Source organism: Moschus berezovskii, chromosome 17, assembly GCF_049115385.1.
Source record: "Moschus berezovskii isolate FMDL1 chromosome 17, NW_MosBer_1.0, whole genome shotgun sequence".
NCBI lineage: Eukaryota > Metazoa > Chordata > Mammalia > Artiodactyla > Moschidae > Moschus > Moschus berezovskii.
In genome coordinates, this window is record NC_142476.1 from 42,821,911 (window position 1) to 42,845,868 (window position 23,958).

The 23,958-nt window shown below is 55.6% G+C and overlaps 3 protein-coding genes and 1 long non-coding RNA gene across 5 annotated transcripts in view; 2 read left to right on the plus strand and 2 right to left on the minus strand.

Moving 5' to 3' along the window:
* Positions 1–994, minus strand: part of CEP104 (centrosomal protein 104) — a 37,823-nt gene extending 36,829 nt beyond the window's left edge. The window contains exon 1 of the mRNA XM_055419422.2: positions 785–994. The gene's annotated coding sequence lies outside the window, so the exon portion shown is untranslated. The remainder of the gene's footprint in view (positions 1–784) is intronic.
* Positions 931–21,491, plus strand: DFFB (DNA fragmentation factor subunit beta). Of its 2 annotated transcripts, XM_055419425.2 has the most exons (8): positions 945–1,382; positions 3,241–3,367; positions 6,585–6,773; positions 7,543–7,622; positions 8,682–8,852; positions 10,119–10,219; positions 14,411–16,658; positions 17,020–17,923. In XM_055419425.2, the coding sequence occupies exons 1-7, from the start codon at positions 1,260–1,262 to the stop codon at positions 14,643–14,645; spliced, it is 1,026 nt and encodes a 341-aa protein (XP_055275400.2). In that variant the 5' UTR covers positions 945–1,259; the 3' UTR covers positions 14,646–16,658; positions 17,020–17,923. The 2 variants fall into 2 exon arrangements, with proteins under 2 accessions (XP_055275401.2, XP_055275400.2); XM_055419426.2 differs by lacking the exons at positions 14,411–16,658; positions 17,020–17,923 and adding an exon at positions 21,356–21,491 and having other exon boundaries at positions 931–1,382.
* Positions 17,886–23,937, minus strand: C17H1orf174 (chromosome 17 C1orf174 homolog). Its single transcript, XM_055419427.2, has 4 exons — positions 23,786–23,937; positions 20,115–20,225; positions 18,903–19,376; positions 17,886–18,481 (listed from the first exon to the last, which is right to left on the minus strand). Exons 1-4 carry the CDS (start codon positions 23,798–23,800, stop codon positions 18,368–18,370), a joined length of 714 nt encoding a protein of 237 aa, XP_055275402.1. The 5' UTR covers positions 23,801–23,937; the 3' UTR covers positions 17,886–18,367.
* Positions 23,848–23,958, plus strand: part of LOC148775140 (uncharacterized) — a 57,081-nt gene continuing 56,970 nt past the window's right edge. The window contains exon 1 of the long non-coding RNA XR_016039616.1: positions 23,848–23,956. This is a non-coding gene — a long non-coding RNA (uncharacterized LOC148775140). The remainder of the gene's footprint in view (positions 23,957–23,958) is intronic.

Genomic DNA, 23,958 nt, shown 5'->3' on the forward strand with positions numbered 1-23,958 from the left:
GCCCTGGCATCTAGGAGCCAGGTAGAAGGGCCGAGGAATGGCAGAGGCAACGTTATTACCTCGGTTTGGGTATTTGAAAAGGATTCTTTTTCGGCCACCTCCTTCCACCTTGTACCCTAGAATCTTTTCTGCATAATCCTTCAAGTCTTCTGTAAGAGATTTCGGGTGTCACTGAGGACACTAGTATCAGGCACTACAAAATTCACCATTTTGGGGAGAACCGGAGATCTGTCGGGTCCCAGCTGGCCGAGTGCACAGAGGTCCTCTCCCCACAACGAGCACCGGCTCCATCTCCGGCATCCCTGCGGAGTCAGCTTTTCACTCTGCATCAGGGAAACTGGACAGCTACGTTGCTGTTGCTGCTGCTGCTGCTACGTTACACTGAAACAATTCAGCAACTTCCTAATGTCTTGCTACAAGGTTTAGGAGACGAAACCTGTACTCACTTTTCTTCTTAGGAAAATGTAAGCAGTACACAGTTAAACGGTTTATCGTAAATGTCACACAGTTAAATGGCTTTTGGCGCAGCAACCTCAAGGTTCGCAAGTGCCCCAGAGAGTCCTCGGAGCAGACGAGGTTCAAGAGCCGACTCCTTCCCACCTCGCCCGCACGGAGTCGGGGTCGCTGGGCTGGCGCAGCCGCCCAACGCAGGGACCGAGCGCAGGCGCCGCGGGCCGCCCGGGCGGTGACGCAGCGCGCGGGCCGCGCCCACGGAGGCCCGTGTGGACCCGGCCCCGCCGCTCCGAACCCCGCACGTCGGTCCCGCCCCGGCCCGCTCGGGTACCTGTCAGGACACTCGCACGACTCCGGCTCTCCGCCGGCCCTCGGCAGCGCCGCACCCTCTGCGGAGCTCAGGCACCGCCTCCGCCGCCGCCCCGGGCCGGACCCCTCCCGCGAGCCGCAGTGGCGGTGGCAGCGGAGGAGCAGCCGCGGCGGCCAGCGCCCATCGCCCGGGCCGCGGCCGCCGCTCTCATGACAACCAGGCCGGTCCGCCCGGGCCTCCGCGCGTGCGCGACCCCTCCCCCGTCGAGCTGCGCCTGCGCAGAGGGCGGGGGTGCGCCGCCGCTTTCCTGGCCTTCTGGGTAATGTAGTTTCCGGCGGCGACGCCTGCGCACAAAGCGGGGGCGCGCCGCCGCTTTCCTGGCCTTCTGGGTAATGTAGAGTCCGAGGGCGGCGCGCGGCCTTGATTCGCCCAGTGGAGACCACCTGGAGTGGACACCACTGCGATCCGCCGAGCAGGTGCCGCCCGCGGGGCCAAGATGTCGGCGGTGCTCCAGAAGCCTAAGACGTTCAAGCTGCGGTCCCTGCATAGCGAAAAGAAGTTTGGGGTGGCGGGCAGAAGCTGCGAAGAAGTGCTGCGGAAGGGGTGCCAACGCTTGCAGGTGCCCCGTGGGGCCGCGGGGTGGGAGCCTCCACTTGTAGGATGGGGCCGTGCTGACCCATCGTCCTGAGGCGTCGGGATTGGCCGAGCTCAGGATGCCCCAAGCCATACAGTAGGCCCCCGAGTCCTGACAGTGGGAGGGGACGCTGTCCACAATCTCTGGGCAGAGAACCTGAGCCTGACCACTGCCGATGGCCACGTGCTCCACCCTGGGCTCTGTCCGGGCTCCTTACATGGGCTTTGGTGGCGTTCAGGTGCCCTGCTCTGAATTGGGTGCTCACACCCCATTTCACAAATGAGGAAATTGAGGCACCGAGGGACTGAGTAATCTGCTGTAGCCACCAAGGAAAGGCCAGTGTTTAAATCCAATTCAGCAATGCTGCTGCTGCTGAGTCGCCTCAGTCGTGTCCGACTCTGTGCGACCCCATAGACGGCAGCCCACCAGACTCCGCCGTCCCTGGGATTCTCCAGGCAAGAACACTGGAGTGGGTTGCCATTTCCTTCTCCAATGCATGAAAGTGAAGAGTGAAAGTGAAGTCACTCAATCGTGTCCAACTCTTAGCGACCCCATGGACCGCAGCCCACCAGGCTCCTCCGTCCATGGGATTCTCCAGGCAACAGTACTGGAGAGGGGTGCCATTGCCTTCTCCGTCCACCCAAAGCCTCTTGGCCGAGCCTCTGATGGTGTGGGCACTGCGGGGAGGGGTGCGTGTGTGATAGGGGGTGGGCTGTGATTGGGGTCCTTCCAGGCTTCTGGGTCCTGGTGCCTGGTCTCAGCAGATGGCCTGAGTGAGTGAAGCCTCTACTCCTGCGCTCAGGAGCCCACCTGCTTGGGAGACATCTGGGGAGAATAAGAGGCACTGCTTTTGTACTTCCAAAGCAGGGATGTGGGAGACGTCTGGGCTGCAGAGATCCTCATTTCCTGTGCTGTGGAGAAGTCCCCAGTGCCCTGTCTGGCTCCTGGGTCAGGTCAGAGCAGGGGGACTTTGTAGAGAACTGGGATGGCTCTCCTCCCTTCTGACTGCCAGGCTTGGGACATCTCTGGCCTGAGGCCCAGGGACCCGGTTCTGGTGCCCGTCGGCTCATGGCTCACATGCTGCCTGCCTTGGTTTTCATGGTGTAACATGAAGGGTCAGGCTCCGAGGCCTCTCATGGCCCTTAGGCACTAATGTTCTAGGGATTTCAGCCATCCTTCCTACCCTTGTTGTCTTAACTTCCTCCACTGGGCCTAGACCAGTGCTGGGGGTGTGTGTACTTGCATGACATCGGGGGAGGGAAGGAATTGGGTATAAAAACTTATGAAATGGATCAGTGTGGCATGGCAAAGGAGTAAACCTCCGCAGGTTCACAGTCCCATGAGCTGGTCACACTTCCGTAGACAGAGGTGGTGAGTCCTGTTCAGTAAGGTTCTCCTTAATTAATCAGTGCCAGGGAGAGACTTGAGCCGTAGGTACTGCGTGCTGACACGTGTCAGGCCGTGTGCCTCGTTGATGGGGATGCATTTACAGGCTTAGTACAAGCAGTCAAGCGTCATTTTTGGAAACAGGCTTGGATTTTAAAGTACCTTAGGGGAGCTCTGTTTGAAAGGGTCTGAATGGTGAATTCTGCAAAGTGGTCACCAGTGTATATTCATCTCTGTGACTTTCCAACTCTTAGAACGACCTACAGTAGGAGCCCTTGATGGACGTGCTCCATACGTGCAGACTGCATCTCTGGCAGGATTCTTTACAACATGGTTCCTTCTTATTCTCTGTGAGGGCTGCAGATGGGAAGACTTCAGCTGGCCACCCCAAGACTGGGCCCCCTGAGACCCAGGAAGTGAGCATCCCACCCCGATCTCACCTCCCTCTTCTCCCCAGCTCCCTATCCCTGGTTCCCGCCTGTGTCTCTATGAGGATGGCACAGAATTGACTGGAGATTACTTCTGGAATGCCCCCGACAACTCAGAGCTTGTACTTCTCACTGCCGGCCAGACCTGGCAGGGCTGTAAGTGTTGGGGATCTTGGAGACTGATGGGGAAGTGGGTGTGGTTGTGGAGGTGCAGAGGGTCTGCTGGGGGATGCCAGCCCTGGGAGGGAGGGTCCCCGTGCTCTGGACCCTAAAGAAAGAAGCCCCTGGAGACAGAGCTCACTCAGATGGCAGAGTTGTCCATCCTCTTGGCCAGGAGCCCACCTGTCCAGTTGGTTGTTGTATGTGTCTCTTTAGGAAATTTCTTTAGTTTTATTTATGTTCATTTGAGGTGTCCTAGTAACTCCTAAGGGCAGAGGGTGGGCTTTGGGGTTCGGGGGCTGCTCAGTTTTACAGGAGAAGCAGAGCCGGAGAGCAAGGTTGTCCTGTTTACTGGGCTTTGTTTACCATCATAATCAATAAACAGTCAATAATAAAAATAAAAAAGTTTTATTTGAGCCAGACTGAGGACTGTAGCCCAGAAGACAGTCTCTCAGATTACTCCGAGTATCTGCTCCAGAGAAGCAGGGTTTCCAGCACAGTTTTGTGTCTTCAGGACAAAGACTGTTAAACAAGTCAGGGATGCCTTCCTTTCAGTTCAGTTCAGTTCAGTCGCTCACTCATGTCCGACTCTTTGTGACCCCATGAATCACAGCATGCCAGCCCTCCCTGTCCATCTCCAACTCCCGGAGTTCACTCAAACTCATGTCCCTCGAGTCGGTGATGCCATCCAGCCATCTCATTCTTTGTCGTCCCCGTCTCCTCCCACCCCCAATCCTTCCTAGCATCAGGCTCGACCTTCCTTTAAGGGTTCAGAAACAGCAGATCTGCATGTGCTCAGAGCATCAGCATGGCTGTGGCACCGGCAGAGTCTTGACCGTCGAAGGAGTAACCATCATTGCCATCCCAGGAACAGGGGCATTTAAACTTTATTTACTAATTGTGCTGCATGGCACAGCTTGTGGGATCTTAGTTTCCCAACCAGGGATTGAACCACAGTCTTTGGCAGTGAGAGCTCAGAGTCCTAACCATAGGATCTTCAGGGAATTCCCCAATCTTTACTTTTAACGTGGACTTTCCTTACTTCTGGTCAGTGCACCCTTTTCTTTAATAATTAAGGCAGGTGCACACCGTATGCATGATCTACCAAAGACAGGCTGTTCTAGTCAGCATCAAATTCAAGTTAACTGATGTAGAAGTCCGAACGACTTCCTGTATCTCAGTTGTTAAAATCTGTTTTCTAAGGGATGGGCAGGTGACTGACTCTACACTCAGTGTCTGATCTCTGTCAGGTTTGTGGATACCCATCCATCCTCAGGTTCCTGTTGGCACTACCTTATTGGAGCCAGTGCCCTTGGAGGTGGGTCTTTAGTGGAGTCTTTGCTGGGTGACAAGTGCTACTGTGGAGCTGTAGGCCACTGGCCAGGCATGTGCATGTCCCCCAAGAGGGTCGTCTGGCCCCTGTAGAAAGGGGCTTCCGATTCAGGTGCTGTGGGAAGGCAGTGGAGCTCCGAGGACTGAGATTGTCCTGCCCCCTTTGCTGAAAGGGTGGGGAGAGAGAGGCCCGACAGCAATGTGGATGTGGCCTCGGCCCTTGGTTGGGATTCTGCTGTCAGCAGTGAAGGTGACAAGTATGGTGTGGGGAGCATCCTTCCTCTGTCGGGCCTTATCCTTCTAGAGAATTAAATCTGAATAATGTTGTTACCAAGAAACGGAAGGAGCCCCATGCTGCTTTCCAGAGCTGTGGTCCTGCCTTATTTCCGCAGCAAGGACAGGAGCAGGTGCCTGTGGCCTCACCAGCCCTTGGCCTTGTCGCTGTTTCTGCTTTAGCCACTTCGGCAGGCATGTGGTGGTGTCTGGATTCACATGTCCTTCCTAGATGATGGTGTTGGCCATCTTCTCCTGGGCCGATTTATCGTCTGTAAACCTTCTCGCGAAGCATCTTTTGTCCGCTGTGTAGTTGGATATTTTTCCTGCTTGAGTCTTGTGGGTTCCCCTGGTCCATTCTGGATGTGAGTCTTTGTCAGATGTGTGGTTGGCAGATAGTTTCTCGGTAGCTCGTCTTTTTGTTTTCTTAACCAGGTCTAATACATGGAGTAGAAGTTTTTACTTTTGATGAAGTCCTGCTGCTGCTGCTGCTAAGTCACTTCAGTCGTGTCCGACTCCGTGTGACCCCATAGATGGCATCCCACCAGGCTCCCCCGTCCCTGGGATTCTCCAGACAAGAACACTGGAGTGGGTTGCCGTTTCCTTCTCCAATGTGTGAAAGTGAAAAATGAAAGTGAAGTCGCTCAGTCATGTCTGACTCATAGCGACCCCATGGACTGCAGCCTACCAGGCTCCTCCGTCCATGGGATTTTCTAGGCAAGAGTACTGGAGTGGCTTGCCATTGCCTTCTCCGTTGATGAAGTCCTACTTGTCCCTTTTTATCTTTCTTTGTTCTTATTTTAGTCGCTAAGGCATATTCAGCTCTTGGTGACCCCATGGACTATATAGCCCACCAGGCTTCTCTGCCCATGGACTTTTCCAGCCAAGAATACTGGAGTGTGTTGCCATTTCCTTCTTCAGGGGATCTTCCCAACCCAGGGATTGAACCTGCATCTGCTGTATTGCACGTTGATTTTTTAATCACTGAGCCATCAGGGAAGCCCCTTTATGTTTCTGTACGTATACTTTTGTGGTTCAGTCTGAGGCTTTTTCGACAAGCTCTAGGTCTTGAAGATTTTCTCTGTCTTTCTGCATCGGTTGCTGTGATCACGTAGCTTTTCTTGCTTAGCCTGTGGAGGGTGGATCACACTGATGTTTGAATTCCGAGCAGCCCCAAGTCCCTGAAATGACCCAAGTGGCTGTGGGGCCTGTTCCTCGTGTCGGTCTGGATTTCTACTTATAGGATGAAGCCCTTAGTTTCTCATGCTTGCCTGGAGGGCTGGTGGCTTTTGGGTGCGTGTGGAAAGGTGGGGAGTCAGCCGGATAGTGAAGGGATGAGCTGGAGCCTGAGGTCTCCAGTGAGGGCCCAAGACCAGGTGGTTTCACTTGGAGGAGGGGAGGCCGAGGGGGAAGGGCAGCAGCTCTCTTTGGTGTGTTTCATTTCCCGTGTCCTCCCCGTCTGTCCTCCTCACTGCTACCTTAAGTGTCGGGGACCAGGCCCCAGGCCTGGAGCACTGGGCTGGTGGCTGTCGGGGCAGGGGAAGGGGTCAGTTTCCCAGAGGCTGTGCTCCAAGGCCTGGTGGCCTCTGTTTGTCCCCTTCGGTGGCAGTCGTGAGTGACATCAGCCGCTTCCTGAGCGTGTTCCAGGAGCCGCACGCGGGCGTCATCCAGGCCGCCCGGCAGCTGCTCTCGGACGAGCGGGCCCCACTGCGGCAGAAGCTGCTGGCCGACCTGCTGGGCACCGTCAGTGAGAACATCGCGGCCGAGACCAGGGCTGAGGATCCGCCGTGGTTTGAAGGTACCTCATGGATTCTGGCCTGGAAGGAGCGGGTGCGGAGGGCTTCCCTGGGACTGACTCTCTGAGACTTGGGGTCTCTGTCAGTCCCCAGATCCAGGGGGTTCCCAAGCACAGGGCCAGGGTCAAGGCTGCCCTGGGGTTGGCTGTTTTAGTTTTATTTTTCAGTTGTGGTGAAGTAAAATTCACCATCTTCACCATTTTTGGGCATATAGTTCTTCTGTGGTATTGAATATATTCCCAAAGTTATGCAGCAACCCCACCGCCTGTTCTCAGAGGTTTTCATCCTCCCAAACTGAGGCTGTGTCCCCAGTAGGCATCAGTCCCCACCTCTCCCCTGCCCCTGGTCCCCCATCTTCCTGTCCCTGGAATCTGACTCCTCAGGGACCTTGTATGAGTGAGCTCATGCATCTTCCTTCTTCACTCAGCATAACCTCTTTGTGGCTCATCGTGTGGAGGCAGGTGTCAGGATTCCCTTCCTCTTTAAGGCTGAATGATATTTCATCTCATGGGTGGACTATATCTTCTTTATCCAGTCACCTGGACCTATCTCACCTTTTGGACTGGCCTTCTGAGCCAGGCAGAGCAGCCCCCTTGGGAAAGGGGCTCCTTGGTGGCATTTGAGGTGCTCTCCACTGCAAATTTCCTTTGCAGAAGGAGCAAGTCCCAACCAGAAAGTTTCTAGATGGAGCCGAGTCAAGAGCCCTCCTGTCCGCCCCTCCCAGGAGATCACAGCCCCAGGCTCCAGGCGTCTTGTCTCTCCTTCTGGCAGGCTTGGAGTCCCGGTTTAGGAGCAAGTCTGGCTATCTGAGATACAGCTGCGAGAGCCGGATCCGGAGCTACCTGAGAGAAGTAGGTCCTGGTGTGTTGGGCAGGTTTAGGAAGCTGGTTCTGTCGCTGGGACTTGACTCCCAGGACCGGCGTGGATGTCAGAGGAGTGAGGGCTGGTGCGAGTGTGGGTGCAGGTGAACATGAGCCAGCAATGAGCTGCTTGCCCTGGGAGCCCCCTGCTGTTGCTCCTATACCTCATGGTCGGATGTCAGCCAGGAGGTGTCATGTTGCATTCTTTGCAGGCCACCTGCTACCCCCACACCTTGACCTTGCTCCTGGCTGTGTGTCCTGGACTAGAGTTTATCATTTGTGGTGCAGAAATGCCCATGCGTGCTCTGTTGAGAGCACAAGGGAAGCCTCAGGGCTGGGGTGTCTGAGGCCCTGGGGCCTGACCCAGCTCCCCCTCGTTCCTGCTCCCACCCCTGCTGACCGTAGCCACCCTCAGGCTCCTGCTGGTGAAGTGCTCTTCCCACGCTGGCTGATGGGTGTCTTCAAGGCATCATTCACAGACCCCGCTGGGTGCCAGCCCCATTCTGTGATAACCCGTCTGCTGTCCTGCTGTCATTCCCACTGGGCCGGGCAGTCCCCTGGCTTCTGCCCAGTGCTCAGTGTGGGCCCATGGGTGTGAGTCCTCACCTGCACTCCAGTGGGTGGTGATGTGGTGGTCGCTTCTCATCTGCACTCTTTTTCTCTGGTTTCTTGCTGCAAAGCACCGGGTAGTGCTCGGGAGATGGAGAGGCCCGTGTGCCTGGAGCTTGAGCTTCTTTTCTGATTGTGACCAAAGCTCCGTCTCATGGGCCCAGAGGAACTTCCCAGAGTCAGACAGTTATGGTGGGTGTGAGCTCTGATCCCCTGACCTCAGGGCCCTGCTGGAACTCCAGGGGGCAGGATCCAGAACCCCTAACCTCAGGGCCTTGCTGGGACTCTAGGGGGCAGGTCCAGACCTCCCCAACCTCAGGCCCCCGCTGGGACCCCGGGGGCAGGGTCTTTGAGGGCTGTGGCATTCAGTGGACTGGGAGCCGGGCAGCGGTGAGTTTTAGGGTGTGTAGCCAGTGCTCTGTGGTGCCCCTGCCTCTCCAGGTGACCTCTGGCGCCTCCCTGGTGGGCACAGAGGCTCGTGAGGAGTACCTGCGGCTTGTGGGCTCCATGCAGCTGAAGCTCCAGGCCGCCCAGTACAACAGCAGCTACTTTGACCGGGGGGCGAAGGCTGGCCGCCGGCTCTGCACCCGCGAAGGCTGGTTCTCCTGCCAGGTGAGCCGCGAGTGTCTCCTGGGCCACCCTGGCTGAGGCCTGGTGAGCTGGGGCAGCCCTCAGGGGCCAGCTTGCACAGGTTGAGGGAATGGTCAGCCCCACCAGTGGTTCCCAGACTTCAGTGGCGTCGGAACCCCTGGAGGGCTCATGAGGACGGCTGGGCCCCTCCCAGGGTTTTTGTTCAGCGGCTCCCTGGGGCCTGAGAACCTGCCTTCCTGACGAATTTCCGCGATGCCTGTGCAGGGAGGGGTCAGGACATGACTGCTTGTGAGCAGAGACCTTGTCCTGGCCTCAGAGGAGGGAAGCGTTTGTTTGGGTGGTGGCTGATGCGTGGTCTGCTCTGTGGGAAAGCCCGGATGAGAGAGCCTGCCCGGATTCAGGGTCGTGCCAGATGCGACATCTCGGCACTGGTAGAGCTTGGCGCCCTGGTGGGGCAGTGTCAGCTGGCAGCAGTGTTCTGAGCCATGGGGACAACACAGGGGCACTGCTTGCTGTGTACAGCTGTTTGTAGACCAGGTGTGGGTGGATGTGAGCTGCATGTAGCATTTCCAGTGAAAGCCCCTCCCTGCCAACTGGCAGTGGCCCAGTCTCCCCGCTATAACCCCCCTTGCCTCTGTCCCCCCCTCAGGCAGCCCCTTCCAAGGGTGATGTCCCAAGCACCCAGACACTGCTCCTTCCCACCTGGCTTCATGTCACTCTCACCTGACCACTCCCTCCCGGGCAGTGTGTCCTGAGCCCAGCAGTATGTGTGGCGCGGACAGCGACCAGCACCTCCACCCTGGCCTGGGCAGGCTCTGGGTAGAAGGCCTGTGAGCGAGTCGGGTGGTGGGTTTCTTGCAGAGAGGCTGTGAAGGCTCTGAGGGTGCCAGCCGGGTCTCTAGGTGGGGTGCAGCTGGGGCTTCAAGGGGAGGTGACGCTTTAGCGTGTCTGCGTGGCCCAGCCGGTGCAGCTAACAGGGAAATGCTGGGTTGCCGTGGAGGAGGCAGAAAGGGAGCAGCCATGTGATGGAGTGGTGTGGGGAGGGCTGGGGGCACAGGAGGTACACAGTAGGGTGCCTGGCATTCCTGGTGGCTGACGGGTTAACTGATCCCCTCTGCAGATGCAGTGCATCACTGGGGTCACCAGGGAGTGGGGTGCCATGCCAGGACAGAGTGTCTGCCTCCTGAGCACAGACCGTGTACAGAGCCTGATCCCTGACTGGGGTGCCTCTGACTTGGGGGTGCAGCTCTTTGACCTCGGGGCCATCACCTCTTCTCTTCTGTCCAGGGTCCTTTTGACGTGGACGACTGTACCTCCAGACACTCCATCAACCCCTACGGTAACCGGGAGAGCCGTGTCCTCTTCAGCACCTGGAACCTGGACCACGTGTGAGTGCGCGGGGTGGGGGGTGTGGGCACAGACTGCAGTGCGCCTGCTGGCCAGGCCCTGCCTGGCCTCCGGGTTTGATGGCTGCCTGGTGTTCCACACACCCAGCTCATGGATCACAGACCCACAGATGTCCACTGCTCGCCTGCGTGGTTGTGTCACTCAATGCGGTGGCCCAGGTCCCCAACCATACCAGTGCAACCATCTGTGTCCCCTCGCCCACCCCCACCTCCCACCAGTGGGCCAAGCCGGTGGTCGGCAGCTGAGGTCCCAGTCAGTTTGGCCCCAGTCGGGTCCCTGCCTGTCCCAGGGCGGGGTTGGGGGACTGGGCGGTGATGTGCAGGGCATTTCCCACTTTAGCCAGTGTGAGTGCGTCTTGGGTGGCAGGATCACTTTTGTGGGTACATTAGCTCATTCAAAAAAAGAAATGGAAAATTTTACTATTCTAACTGAGACGCTTTTCTTGTTGACTCTTGAACCTGGAGTTTGACCCATGCGGATCCGTTTACACACAAGGTTTTTCAGTAGGAAATGTCACACAATTTCAGTAGGAAATGCTGCAGTTCTCCATCCGTGTTGGCCGAATCCACAGATACGAAGGAGGCACAGATATGGAGGAACCTGCAGGCAGAGCCCCCCCATAAAGATATCCTTGGGTTCTCGCCTGCGTGGGGCGCTGGCTCCTAGTGTCCCCGTCTGCCCCAATGAGTCTCGGGGTTGCTCTGCAGGGTGGAGAATCCTCAGGCCCCGGCCCTGCCCGCCTTGGTGTCCGGATCTTCTGCATGCTCCCCGTCTGCTGGGTGGGGAACAGCTTCTCTGGTCGCAGGTCATTTGCCTGGGTCCGAGGAAGGTGGACTGTCCATTTGTTTGTCGGCCATTCGTGTTCTGTGAAGTGGCTGTCGCTGCCTCTGCTCATTTTCTGTCTGGCTTTGGTCTCCAAGTTAATTTGTGGGAATTCTTTCTACATCCTGGACACTGGTTCTTTGAGGGTATGTTTTTACAGTTTGGGCTTGTACACTGGAGCCAGGGTCTCCTGAAACACGTCGGTTACATTGCCTCTCTTTCTCTAAGTGTATGTACATCCACATAGATACACATGCTGGCTTTTAATTTAAAATGTGGTTTTGACCAGGAGGCAGCCAGGGTCTGAAAACATTGGCTTCTTTTCCTGAGATATGGCCGCAGGCCCACCCTGACTCTGGTGGGGCTGAAGCCGCGATCCACGTGTTTAAATAGTGAAACACAGAGGAGTAACAGACTCTCAATGCAGCATACGTCGTCCGCCCTCCTGGGCGGTGTCACCGCAGCCCAGGCCGGGTTCCTTGTCCCAGTTGGTGGCCTTTTCAGGGCTCTGGGACGCAGCTGCAGTGGCTGGCTTCCAGAGTCTGCCCTCCTCCCCCACCCTCAGGCCCCCTCACACCATGAGGCTGTGTGCACCAGGTTGCAGCCTGTCCTGGGAGTGATGGCTGGGTGGCGGGGCAGGGGTACAGGGAGGCTTCAGGTGGGCAGGGCTTCTGGGCCCGGAGGCCTGCTCTTGAAGCAGGGGCCCCGGGGGAATGGGGTCAGTCCCCCAAGGGCGCCCCTCCAAGGCCCCATGTTGTGACAGGTCTTCCTTCTGGAACCAGCACTTCCCTCCCTCCCTTCAGAGCTGTCCTCGGCCTCTTCTTTAACTTCATTCATTTGGCTTTTATTTTTCATTTGTTCTTTCTATTTTGGAGTCTTTTTTTCTTGCTTATCAGTTACTTTGCATCTCTCTTGTCCTGTAACATACACATTTCAGGTCGGTGTCCGTTTTAGCCACTTCCTGTGAGTTGGGTAACTGTATTGTTATTTGGGTCTAAGGACTCTGTCATTTCTGTCGTGATTTTATGGCTGCTCTGTGAACTGTTTGGCGTTACTGTTAGTTGCTCAGTCATGTCTGACTCTTTGAAACCCTGTGGGCTGTATGTAACCCACCAGGCTCCACTAGCCCACCGGGCTCCTCTGTCCGTGGGATTCTCGAGGCAAGATACTGGAGTAGGTAGCTGTTTCCTCCTCTAGGGGATCTTCCTTACCCAGGGGTTGAACCTGTGTCTCCCGCATTGCAGGTCGATTCTTTGCCATCTGAGCCACCAGGTGTAGAGGTAGGCATATGTCTTCAGTCACTGCCGGATTCCTGGCTGCCTCTCCTGGTTCACTGCCACGGTCACTCACAACTCCTCCGAGCCTGCATGGTGGTGGTGTGAGTGTTTGTGGATTCAGATCCACGTGGACTCAGATATGCGCGGCTGGATTTAACCTGATCTGCTCCCAGCCCGTCCTGTCAACCTTGACATGTCCTTTGGTCTGAGGGCTGTCCCACTGGCCATGTTATTGCTCTTATTCCCACGGGCTTGAGACAGTCCCATCTGAGCTGACAGCTGCCATCCTTTTGCCTGTGTGGTGAGGCTCAGTCAGTCAGAGGCTCTCAGATAACTGCGTGTTGATTCCTTGCTGGCGGCTCCCATACCACCTGCAGCGGTATGTGGTTGGATGTGTGGAAGTTGGATGTGTGTCAGCGTGAGAGGAGGGCTGAGGGGCCTGGTTTTCCACGTGACTGGAGGTTCACAGGGTGCTGATGGCGCCCTGTGCACAGCACTTGCGGTGTCCTTACCTTGAGCCTCCTTCCCACCCCCACGTTGCATCTACTTGGCCACCTGATCCAGCAGACGGAGCCGGGGAGGCCCGGTGCAGGCTCGCACATGGGTATGTCATCTTTGAATGCCGTCATCACCCCTCGAGGAATCCCAATCCGACCCACAGGGAGGATGAAAGACCCTGTGGGGAGAAGGGCCAGCCCCCAGCCAGTCCACCAGCAGAGCACAGCCCTGAGAGTGGGCCAGGCTGACCCACAGAACCACCGGGGGGGTGGGGTTGGTAATTCACATAGAGGCTTTTCCTTCCTCCTCCGGAAGACCCGGATCCTTGGCAGCTTCTCTCTTCCTGCTCTAATGGCCAGGGCGGGGGTCTCAGCCCCACCCCTCCTGGCTTTTGAGGCTCTGGAACCCTGGTGGGCTGTGGAGTGCAGCACTGTCCTGTGGTCCAGCTGTGGTTTCTGTGTCTGCAGAGGGAGCCGCCTTCTTTCTTTTATTCCCAGATACTTACTCATTGTTGCTCAGCATTTCTGTGTCGTGGGGACAGGGCCCTCTGTGCCAGTTTGGTGGCCCCCAGCCCCCAGCTTCGCTGTTTCCGGTCCCATGTCATCAGTGTACAAGCTTCTCCACTGGGTGCCGTGAGGTCTTTTGAACTGTTGTTTACATGTGAGATCGGGTCACATAAAGCAGTGTCATGGTTGTTTTAAATGGACACACGTGTCTGCAGATGAGATTATAGGATGCGGTCTGGAAAGGCAGATGTCAGACCCTTAACAGGGATTGTCTCTGGGAAGTGAGATTAAAGGCTGTAGTTGGAGGTGACTGTAGCTTTGTTTGTAAGGTTCTATTGAAAAAATGTTCATATCTCATCCTGTAACTTTTGGCTCAGAGGTTAAAGCGTCTGCCTCCAATGCGGGAGACCCGGGTTCGATCCCTGGGTCGGGAAGATCCCCTGGAGAAGGAAATGGTAACCCACTCCAGTATTCTTGCCTGGAGAATCCCATGGACGGAGAAGCCTGGTAGGCTACAGTCCACGGGGTCGCAAAGAGTCGGACACGACTGAGCGACTGAATGGAACAGAACGGAACTTTTTAGTGAATTTGCACATAGATAAAGCGTGAGCCAAGAAGGTCAGAATGTTGTTGTTCATGTGATGGGACTCTGCTTGGCTCTTATTTTTTTCCAGCGTACTTCTCAGTATTTTAACTACGCACCATGTACTTTTTACAATGTGAGATGGCTGGGTGGCTGGCCCAGTGGGCGGGGCCCATGTACGGCGATGGTGCCCCTGTCTGTCCATGAAGGGGTGTCCCCAGCGTGTGTCGGTGACTGCCGGGTGAGCCCTTTCCCACCGCCCACCCCACTGTGGCTGGGATGGTCCGAGGGCGGCTCCTCTGCAGAGCTTCACCCTCTCCACCTGTCTCTCTTGGAAGCAGCCAAATCTTGTTTGATGGCTCAGCCAAGTAGACACCTTGTCCACCCATCTCTGTGGTTTAGCAGAAGACGAGGCGGTCACTAAACGGGGGCAGGTGGGGGGGCATTGTGACGACAGAAGATGACGTCCCTAACGTTGCCTCACAGAATAGAAAAGAAGCGTGTGGTTGTGCCTGCGCTGGCCGCGGCCGTCCACGACGCGAAGGGGAGAGAGGTGGACTGGGAGTACTTCTACCGCCTGCTCTTCACCTTGGAGAACCTCAAGTTAGTCCACATCGCCTGCCACAAGAAGACCACCCACAAACTCCACTGCGACCCCAGCAGGGTCTACTGCACCCCAGCGACACCGCGGAGGAAGCGGCCTGCCCGCCAGCGCCCGTGACGTGACCCCGGGAGTGTGTGCATCCTTCCAACAGGCGTGACTTCATGCAGCACCTTTAGACCCCTGACCAGGGGTTGAACCTGTGCCCCCTGCATCGGAAGCACAGCGTCTTCACCGCTGAACCACCAGCCAAGTCTCAGGTGCTCGGTTTTTTTGGCCACTCCAGTATTCTTGGAAAAAACTTGAAAACATCATCCTACAGACTTTGGTTGGAGGACATTTCTGAAGCTGTTTTCTGACCTCCATGAGGTCAGCTGCCAGAGGACAGTCTGGGGGCTCCCGGGATGCCTGGGGTCAGGAGTGGTGGCCCTGAGGTTTCACCTATGTGAGTGCAGTGTCCCCCATCAGGTAGATTCCCCCCTTGCTTGGCCACTTGGGCAGGCTTCGGGGGAACTTGTGAGTTTAGACTTCAGCTCCATGGGCCTCCACTCCCCAGGCAATGCAGCGCCCCTTCCTCAGGCCTCTTCTGAATGGTTGAAAGAGTTATGACTCTTTATGGGTAAAATACAAGGATATTCACTGCTGTGCTGTTTCCAACAGCAAACAGTGGGAAACCCTCCAAATGTCCAGAGAGCTGATTGTGGCATGACGCTGAACCATAGGAAATTGCTGTTTTTATGGTCAGAAATGGTCAGATTAATTTCATGATTCAACCTGACACATCTATCTAATACAAAACACTGTAGCAATTTCAGGCGTTTTGTGAGATGGGGGAAGCTGGCTGTTAAGCGTGTAGGCAAGGAAGGTGGCTTGGCCATGTCCAGTGTGACATGAGTGCGTATTGCAAGCATGTGCTGGTCATGCAGAGACTGTCACAAAGGGACACAAAGCATTTGAACAGCAGGAATCCTGCGGGGTGGAGTGAGGTGCGATTGAATCACAAAGGACCAATTTTCTAAACCATGCATTTTATGATACTTGAAGATTTTGAAATGATCATTTATTTCATAATTTTTAAAAATTTACTTTCTGAAGTCACATTTTATAATACTTAAATTTTTATACTTATTGTATAATCACAAAAGCAATAAAGATTTTTAAAAAATAAACATGTCAAAAAAGTTTGCCCTCATTGAGAATGACGAAAATAGGAAAAATAAGGGGTCAACAACTTAAAAAACTGACCCAAATCTTTCTATGTCACTGAAATATACACACACTTAATTTATTATTATTTTTTAAAGAACTTTTAAAATGTATTTATTTGGCTGCCCTGGGTCTTAGTTGCGGCATGTGGGATCTAGTTCCCTGACCAGGGCTGGAACCTGGGCCCCTTGCACTGGGAACTCGGTGTCTCAATGGGCCACCAGGGAAGTCCTTCCACACACTTTACAAAGAGCCATTCCGGTGAGGGATTGGAGAAGTGCTGTGTCAACTCATGGTGTTGACTGGTCTGATGGAAGTGGGGACATGGGAGGGGCTGGACGCCCCAGAGTGTGGCGGTCTTGTCTGTCCAGCGGAGTCCCAACCACATCCAGGGGCCCTGGTCCCTCCAGCTCCACTAACCGCCGCCCCCCCCCAACTCCCCAACACCCTGTGCTGCGGGGGTGCGCCCATTCCAGCCTCTTCCTGACATTTCTGGAAAGCAGCTCCACAGAGCTTCCTCAGGACCCTTCTCCTTATTCTAGCGACTCCAGACACCCTGGGCAGGATGCAACCTCAGATTACTCACAATTAGAGCAATTTAACACGCACTGTAATGTGCTTTCTGAAACTTTAATTCATCCTAGGCCTGATCACATTCCTCCAGTATTGCTTGTCACCCTGGGCTGGCCTGTTGGGGTGTTTTCTCTGTGCTTTTCAGAAGTGTGAGTATAGAACAGGTTCCCCAAATGCATCGCACTGGTCCCAGCCCCTCTTTACAGGGACACCCGGAGTTTTCCTCTGGTGACATCTCACTGGGGAGTGACCGTCAGGAACACAAGACTTGCCACCTGCCACCTCCAACACCCAGCAGAGTCCATAGGGCATTCCCTGCGCTCAGCGTGACCCTCCAGTCACAAGAGACCACAGGTGCGACTTAGGGGAGCCGGCTGGTGCCAGGGGTGGGGGGGTGGGATGGTTTACTATACTGTCCATCCTGGGTTAGAGACAGAAAGGCTCAGAAGCTGCCCGGGGCTGACAGGGCAGCCTGGGGGGCTGGGGAGGAGCCTCTCCAGGTTTCCTGAGGACTGCGAGCTGCCAGACCTTGGGCTTCCAGGACTGAAGGTGACATTTCGCATTTTGGTGGGAACACGAGGAGGCACATGTCCTGCAGGGTTGACACTTCTCCCGGGAGCCAGTGTGGGTGAAACATAAAATCCCCTGAAATCGGAAGCAGGTTGGTTGACATGCAGGCATCCCAGCTCTGTAGTCACAACAGTCTTTCTTGCAGAACCTCTGTAAATTACTCTCCCTGGCTGCTGCCAGAGTGCCTCACAAGCAGTGTCGTCACATCATTAAAGCAGTTTCTCGTCAGTAAATCACAGAACGACTCAGAGCAGGGGCCATCACGGCTGCTGACGGGACAGCGGTCACATGGAAGCGGACTGACTGCGGCGACAGGCACCTCGGGGCAGCACTGTGGACTGTCAAAGGACAGTGTGGAGCCTCACTGGGCACTTCAACTACATTTTGCTCCCAAATGTGGTTCACAGGATGTCTGAGGGGAATGGGGTCTAGCGGCCATCATGACTGAACCAGAAGTGTCTACCAGCCCAGAAATAGGGAGACTGCTACTTGCTCATGAAAACCTAGCTCAGCCTCTGGGACTGCAGGCCGCTCCCCTCCTGTGCCAGTCACTCAGGACAGGCTTGCTCCTGGACACCCTCCTTGTCCCTGGCCTTGGTGCCCTCTGCCAGCAGCCGGTGACAGGAGGTGGTGGCAGACAAGCAGGCCCCCATCCCTCTCCAGAGCCCATTGGGAGGGACGTGACCCAGGTGCCCCATGACACGAGGACCCTGGCGGTTTAGCTCAGCTGGGCAGCGGTGCCCAGCAACCCCGCACAATAGAGAGCATGGCCTCGCCAGACAGTGGCCCCCACCATATGGGCGAGGGACGCATCCAACACCTGCCCCCTCAGAGACCCCACGGCCTCATCAGAGGGGCTGTGCCCTCAGCTTGGGGGGCTGTACCCAGGGGACCCCACTCTGGCTGCTGAATGGACCCAAGGGCCAAGCCAGCCTTGAGCAGAGAAGACAGGACAGAGTGAGCTTTCTCACTGAAGGAATGCAGCTCAAGGGACAGAAAACTTCCTTAAAAACATTTTCAAAATATATTTTATTTCTCTTCCATATGGATTTTGCTAAATGTCCGAGGTAAACATAAACTTTGTGTACAGAAATAAAGGAGAGTTCTTTAAGAACTGGCATCGAATCAGTCATAAGAATGATCAAATTTTGATTATGGAAAATAAACCTGCACGTTATCAAAACTAGAGAGCTTGAGTGAAGAGTCTTCTTGACAGAGATGTCTCTCATTTATGAGAGAAGCTGGCTCAACCCACCACCACGTGTAGAGATGGGAGAAAACACATCACTGTGGAAACAGCAGCTTTATACCCGAGGGCGTTTAACCCCGTGCACCAGCCTCCCGCAGGGACTGCCCATCTGTGTGGGTCAGCACGGAGTGCTGATTACGAGCACGTCCTCTTGGAGACGTGTTCTGAATAAGCCCCGTAATCTGCAGAATCATCCCGTCAGTGGGGCTGGACGTGCAGAGAGTGAGTGTGTGCCCCTCGCGCTCTACGCTTCCGCGCCATCGGCGTCGTCCTCGTCGTCGTCTTTGGCTCTGAAATGCATTTTCCTAAACTCCCGTCTGCTCACGGAAGGGCAGGATGAAGACACTGGCGGGAGGTCCTTGGAGGGAAGAGAACACCTGGCGTAAGCGCCCTGGCTCCAGCCCCCACTGTGGGCTCAACTCCCCATTGCATGACGGAGGGAAGGAGAGGCACTGGGTTAAAGGCAGAAGCCAGCCCGGCAAGTGTGGGGAGCTGCCCAGAGAACCACAGGCCACGGCCACGACCTCCCACTGCACAGCGGGGCCCACACTCACACAGGGCCAGGCCTGCCCACATCCGCGTGCACCAGGGCATTGGTTCTCAGACTCAGCGGGCTGGGGCCCCAAACTGGCACCTGTTTGCTCTCTCCTCCCCAGTGACAGTTCTTACTGTGTGTGACCCGCACTGAGCAGCGGGCACACGTGTGGACCGCGGTCAGGACCGAGCATGCAGTCTGCTGGGGATGCCCGTCCTGAGCGGTGGAGAAGCACTGGCCTTACCTGCATGAGCTCCACGTTTCCAAAGAAGCGGCTCACAGGCATTGGCTGGTTGCTGTCGTCGTCCAAAAGGGCGCTGCCGTCCATGAGCAGTGGGGCTGTGGGGCCCTGCTCCAGGTCCAGCGCCGCCCCATCCCTGGCGGGGCAGCCATCGTTGGACTCTCCTCCCACAGGGGCCCCATGTCTCGGTGGGGGCGGCTCGTCCTCAGTCTCTGCCGGGCTGGCATCGCTCTCGGTTCCACAACACCCTGGGAGGGGACCAGCTGTCCCCCGAGGAGCAGAGCCGCTAGCTTCCTTTCCCAGAAGCGATGCCCCATCCTCGGCCAACGCCAAAGGTTCGTGTGTACCCGGGGTCTCAGAGGGTGTGGCAGCAGTGTCACTCCGGTGTTTCTGAAGTTCTGACTTCACAAGATGACCTTTGTCGTACTTGAACTTCTTGGACGTCCGCCTGTCGGTGGCTTTGTGTGATGAGGGAGTCTGTCAGGAAAGAACATGCAAGGGGACACCAGACATGTCTTGGGGTACGAAGCAGATGGCATATTATTAACACGCCTCAACCCTGGAGGCTGGTCGTCCTGCTCCTGGCCGACAGCATCCCTGCTGGAACCACAGCTTCAAGGACAGGGTCCTTTCACTGTTTCCAGTGAAGGGGCAGTGTCCAGACAGATGGCTGGGAGAGAGTCCAGACACGCCCAGTGCTGTCCCCCGAAGGGTGCTGTGACAAATGAAACAACAACCCAAGAAGCAGTTTCTGTTTGTCTCTGCTGGGACGTGGGCTCCCAGGAGACAGAGCTCTGTGTCCTGGCGCAGGAACAGGACTTGACTTGGCGCAGCTTTAGAGGGCAGTGTCCTGGGAGATATGGGCCGGTGCAGCCGGACCCCAGGCTGTGGCTCAGGGAGCAGCTCCAGGAGCTGCGGCTGCCTAGCTGCCAGGCCTGCAAGACCCTGGACGGCACACACGGGGCCCTTCCCTCCCCACCTACCCGCAGTGGGGAGCAGCACAACCCATGCCCACATCACTCAGGCTGCCCGGCAGAGGCCGCTGAGCGCACTGCCCTCAGAAGGCAGCACAAGCCCCAAGGTGGGTCCTTCCATGGTCCCAGCATCGTGACCTTCATGCTGGTCGGTTGGCCTCGCCCCAGGCTTTCTAATGCAACAGGTCTCCTGGAAAGGTGGATACTCCGTCCACTCCTGTCTCCGAGGGGTGAGGCTCACCTGACATGCTGTCTGGGCAGACGTGGTGACGTGGGCGTCCTGGGCTGAGGCCGACACGGCTGAGCAGCTCCGGGCTCGGAGGCGCGCTGAGGACCGCACTCCACCTGCCAGCTGGGCCAGACCAGGGGCCAATCAGAGACCCAGAGACGGCCCCTCCTGCCCCCATGCTTTTATTGACTGTGTCCCTGCTCAGAAGGTTCTCGAACTTTTACAGGGTATCCGAGTTATTGGTAAAAAGTGAAAAAAGCAAAACACACCCCTCCATGCCCCCTCCTTGAAATCTCAGGGGAGGGGTCCCAATCCCATCGGCTTGAAGGTGCTCCAGCTGCTGGTGGACAGACCTCGATGCTGGCAAACCACCCCACCGCCACCTCACTCAGAAGTCAAATTAAGTCTTCTAGTAACAAGGAAGGGATTAATTAAAACAATAAAGCTTACAATCATTTTACTTAAGAATAACTTTAGGTTTTCAGAAAAGCAGTGAAGATGACAAGGGAGTTCCTGCCCCGGGCCTCCCTCAGCTTCCCTGGAGCCAACAACCCGCACGTCTGTCAATATGAATATGACTGGGCTTTATGCGAGTCTCAACCGCTTCTTCACTAACTGCTTTCTCTGTTCCAAAATGGGGACACTTAGACACTTCGCAAACAACACACGAAAGCTCAAGTGAGAACTTGAAAGTGAAAGGGGTGGGTGACAGGGAGGAGGGAGTCTTGGAGGGCAAGCTAGACAGCCCCCGGTCACAGCAGCCAAGAGTTGGAAACACAGACCGGCTGGATGGGGGGCAGCACGTGCCAAGTGGAGAAGAGAGATGAGAAATCACACAAGCTCCTTCAGAAACCTTTAACAGCAGCTTCTCACCCAACCCTGCCCCGCCCCACCCCTGCCCCCACCTGCAGAGCCTTAGACATAAGAGATACAGGTTCGATCCCTGGGTTGGGAAGATCCCCTGGAGGAAGGCATGGCAACCCACTCCAGTATCCTTGCCTGGAGAATCCCACTAGGGGATTGTAAATGGAAAAAATATTGGAGACCCCTGTTAAGTTAGCGATTACTTGAGAAAGCGGGCTTGCTTAGCAACAAAACCATGAGACAGAAGTATAAGACACACCCCCAAACAATAAAACAGTGGTGACGTGACCCCCATGTCCTGCCCAGTGAGCTCAGTAAGGTAATGATCTCTAGGATGTTCTCTCTGTACACACAAAACAATAATTTGTGGACCTTGCTTGATCCTGTAGGGACAAGAAAATTCTCCTGCCCAGCCTGGAGGAGGAGCTGATGATGGAAGTAAGATGCCTACTCAAGGAAGGCAAAGTTCTTCTCCCCCTGTCCACTTTTCCTTTGATTATGAAACTGTAGCCCACTAAGTTCTCAGGGCGCAGCACCCCTTCTTCCCCACTCGTAAACCACACAAGCATCCATTCTAATAATCGCTTCCTATCATTTTGCTTTTGCTGAATTCTTTTCTGCACCGAGACATAAAGGATGGTGGTACTGGAGCTCTTTGGAGCCCCAGACATGACACCAATGGGTCTCACCCTTAAGAATTCAACTCCAAATCTATCAATCCTGGGTCACACCGGCTTTCTCAAGGTGGGGTGGGGGGGAAATGAACTGGCTCTCGTGACAGCTGCCATCACCCAAGTGTTGATGCTCAGGTTTTGCTCGTGCTGAACAGCCTCAAAAGGAGCAGCACCCCACTTCAAACTCAGGAGAGGACCCTGTTGGGGTCACACACTCATCGAAGCCCCTCTCCCTGCTCTGCCACCAGAGTTACCACATGAAAGCCCCAGTGGCTTCTGGGGGAGACTGAGCCAGGACCCTGCTGTCCGGTTCTGGGGCGTGTGCTGTGCAGGCCCTCCAGTAGCAGCAAGGCGCGTCGAGGTGCTTTCTACATAGTCCTTAAAATACTGGGGTGCGACTGCTCCTCAGAGGGCTTGTTACCACTCAGGGTGGGGGTGGCGGACACAGCACCCAGAGTTGCTATAGTATCTAAAATGTCCAGTTTTCAACAGAAAATTAGGAAGCATACAAAGAAACAGGAACGCAGACCCGAACCCTAGAATAATAGCAGGTAACAGAAACTGCCTGTGACAGTGATCAGATGTGGGATTTATCAGAAAAGAACTTCAAACTAGCAATTTTAAACATGTTCAAGAACTAAGAAACCGTGATTAAAGAAGATTTAATGACATCATATCAAATAGAGATTATCAATAAAAAAAACAGACATTATAAAAAAACCAAATGGGAACTCAGGAGTTGAAAATTACAATAGCTGAAATTAAAAATTCACTGGTGGGTTTGGAGTGGGCAGTGCTCAACAATAGATATGAACCAGAAGAATAAGAGAACTTGAAGATAGATTGCTAGATTACACAAACCGAAAAAAGAGGAATAAAGATGAAATAGAATGAAGAGAACCTTGGAGACCACTAAATGTAATGCAAGTACCAGGAAGAAAGGAGTAGAAAAAATATTGAAAAAAATAAGGGCTGAAAACTTCCCAAATTTATTGATGAACAATGTACAAACCCAGCAATCTCAAATAACTGAATTTCAAGTAGGATAACTGCAAACAGACCTATAATCAGATGCAGCACTACAAATGCTGCAAGTCAAGGACTATGGAAGATCTTGCAAGCAGCAAGAGCTCACTCAGTCGTGTCCGATTCTTTCCAGGCTCCTCTGTCTATGGGATTCTCCAGGCAATAATACTGGAGTGTGTTGCCATTTCCTCCTCCAGGGGATCTTACCCACTCGGGGATGGAACCCGCGCCTCCTGCATTGCAGGAGGATTCCTGGGAATCCCCAAGCGGCGGAGCTAAACAATCCATCGCAAGTCAGGGAAGTCAGACTGGGAAAGTGCCATCCACATGGGGTCTTCAGGAGACCCACTTTTGAGTCAAAGGTGCAAACAATAAAAAGGAGAGCAGGCACGAGAGCCCAGGTGCGGGCTCCCATCCCCAGGAGGCCCACCTCCCCAGGCAGGCGTATCCAGTCCCGGGCCCTAGACCGGGATGGCAGCCAGTAGCAGGAGCTGCTGCTACTGCTGCTAAGTCACTTCAGTCGTGTCCGACTCTGTGCGACCCCATAGACGGAAGCCCACCAGGCTCCCCCGTCCCTGGGATTCTCCAGGCAAGAACACTGGAGTGGGTTGCCATTTCCTTCTCCAATGTGTGAAAGTGAAAAGTGAAAGTGAAGTCGCTCAGTCGTGTCCGACCCTCAGCGACCCCATGGACTATAGCCAACCAGGCTCCTCCATCCATGGGATTTTCTAGGTAAGCGCCCCTCAATTCTCTCCACCCTCCGGGGTGGACCCCTCGTTGAGTGCCCCAACTTGGGCTGACAGACCCCGGGCCGGGCAGCGTCAGAGTATCGGGGGTTCAGACTAGCTCTGGAAAGGGAGTCCCTCAACCCAGAACTTGGTCTGGGAACATCCTTCTCAGACCGCCAAGCCGAGGGGCGTAGGGTGCGTACGCCTGTGTGTCTGGCGTGTGCGTGTGTGTAGGGGGGTCAGAGGGCGTGGCCTGGGAGACCCCCCCCCGGGGGCGTGGCCTGGGAGACCCCTTCCGGGGGCCGAGACACAGGCGGAGACCCCTCCCGCTCTCCGTCCGAGGCGTCCTGTGGCTCAGCCTCTGCTCCCACGCGGCCTCCGTCCCCCTCACCTTCCGGCTCCTCATGAGTGTGAGCGGCGTGCTGCCGCTCCCAGCCCCGCCGCCAAGACTCCGCGCCCAGCGTAATCCTTTCCACCGGAGAAGAGATCAGGCGGCCCCGGGCTCGCGGCGCGGCGCGTGACGCCACCAGAAGAGTGGCCAATCACAGCTCGGCGTCCCCAGGT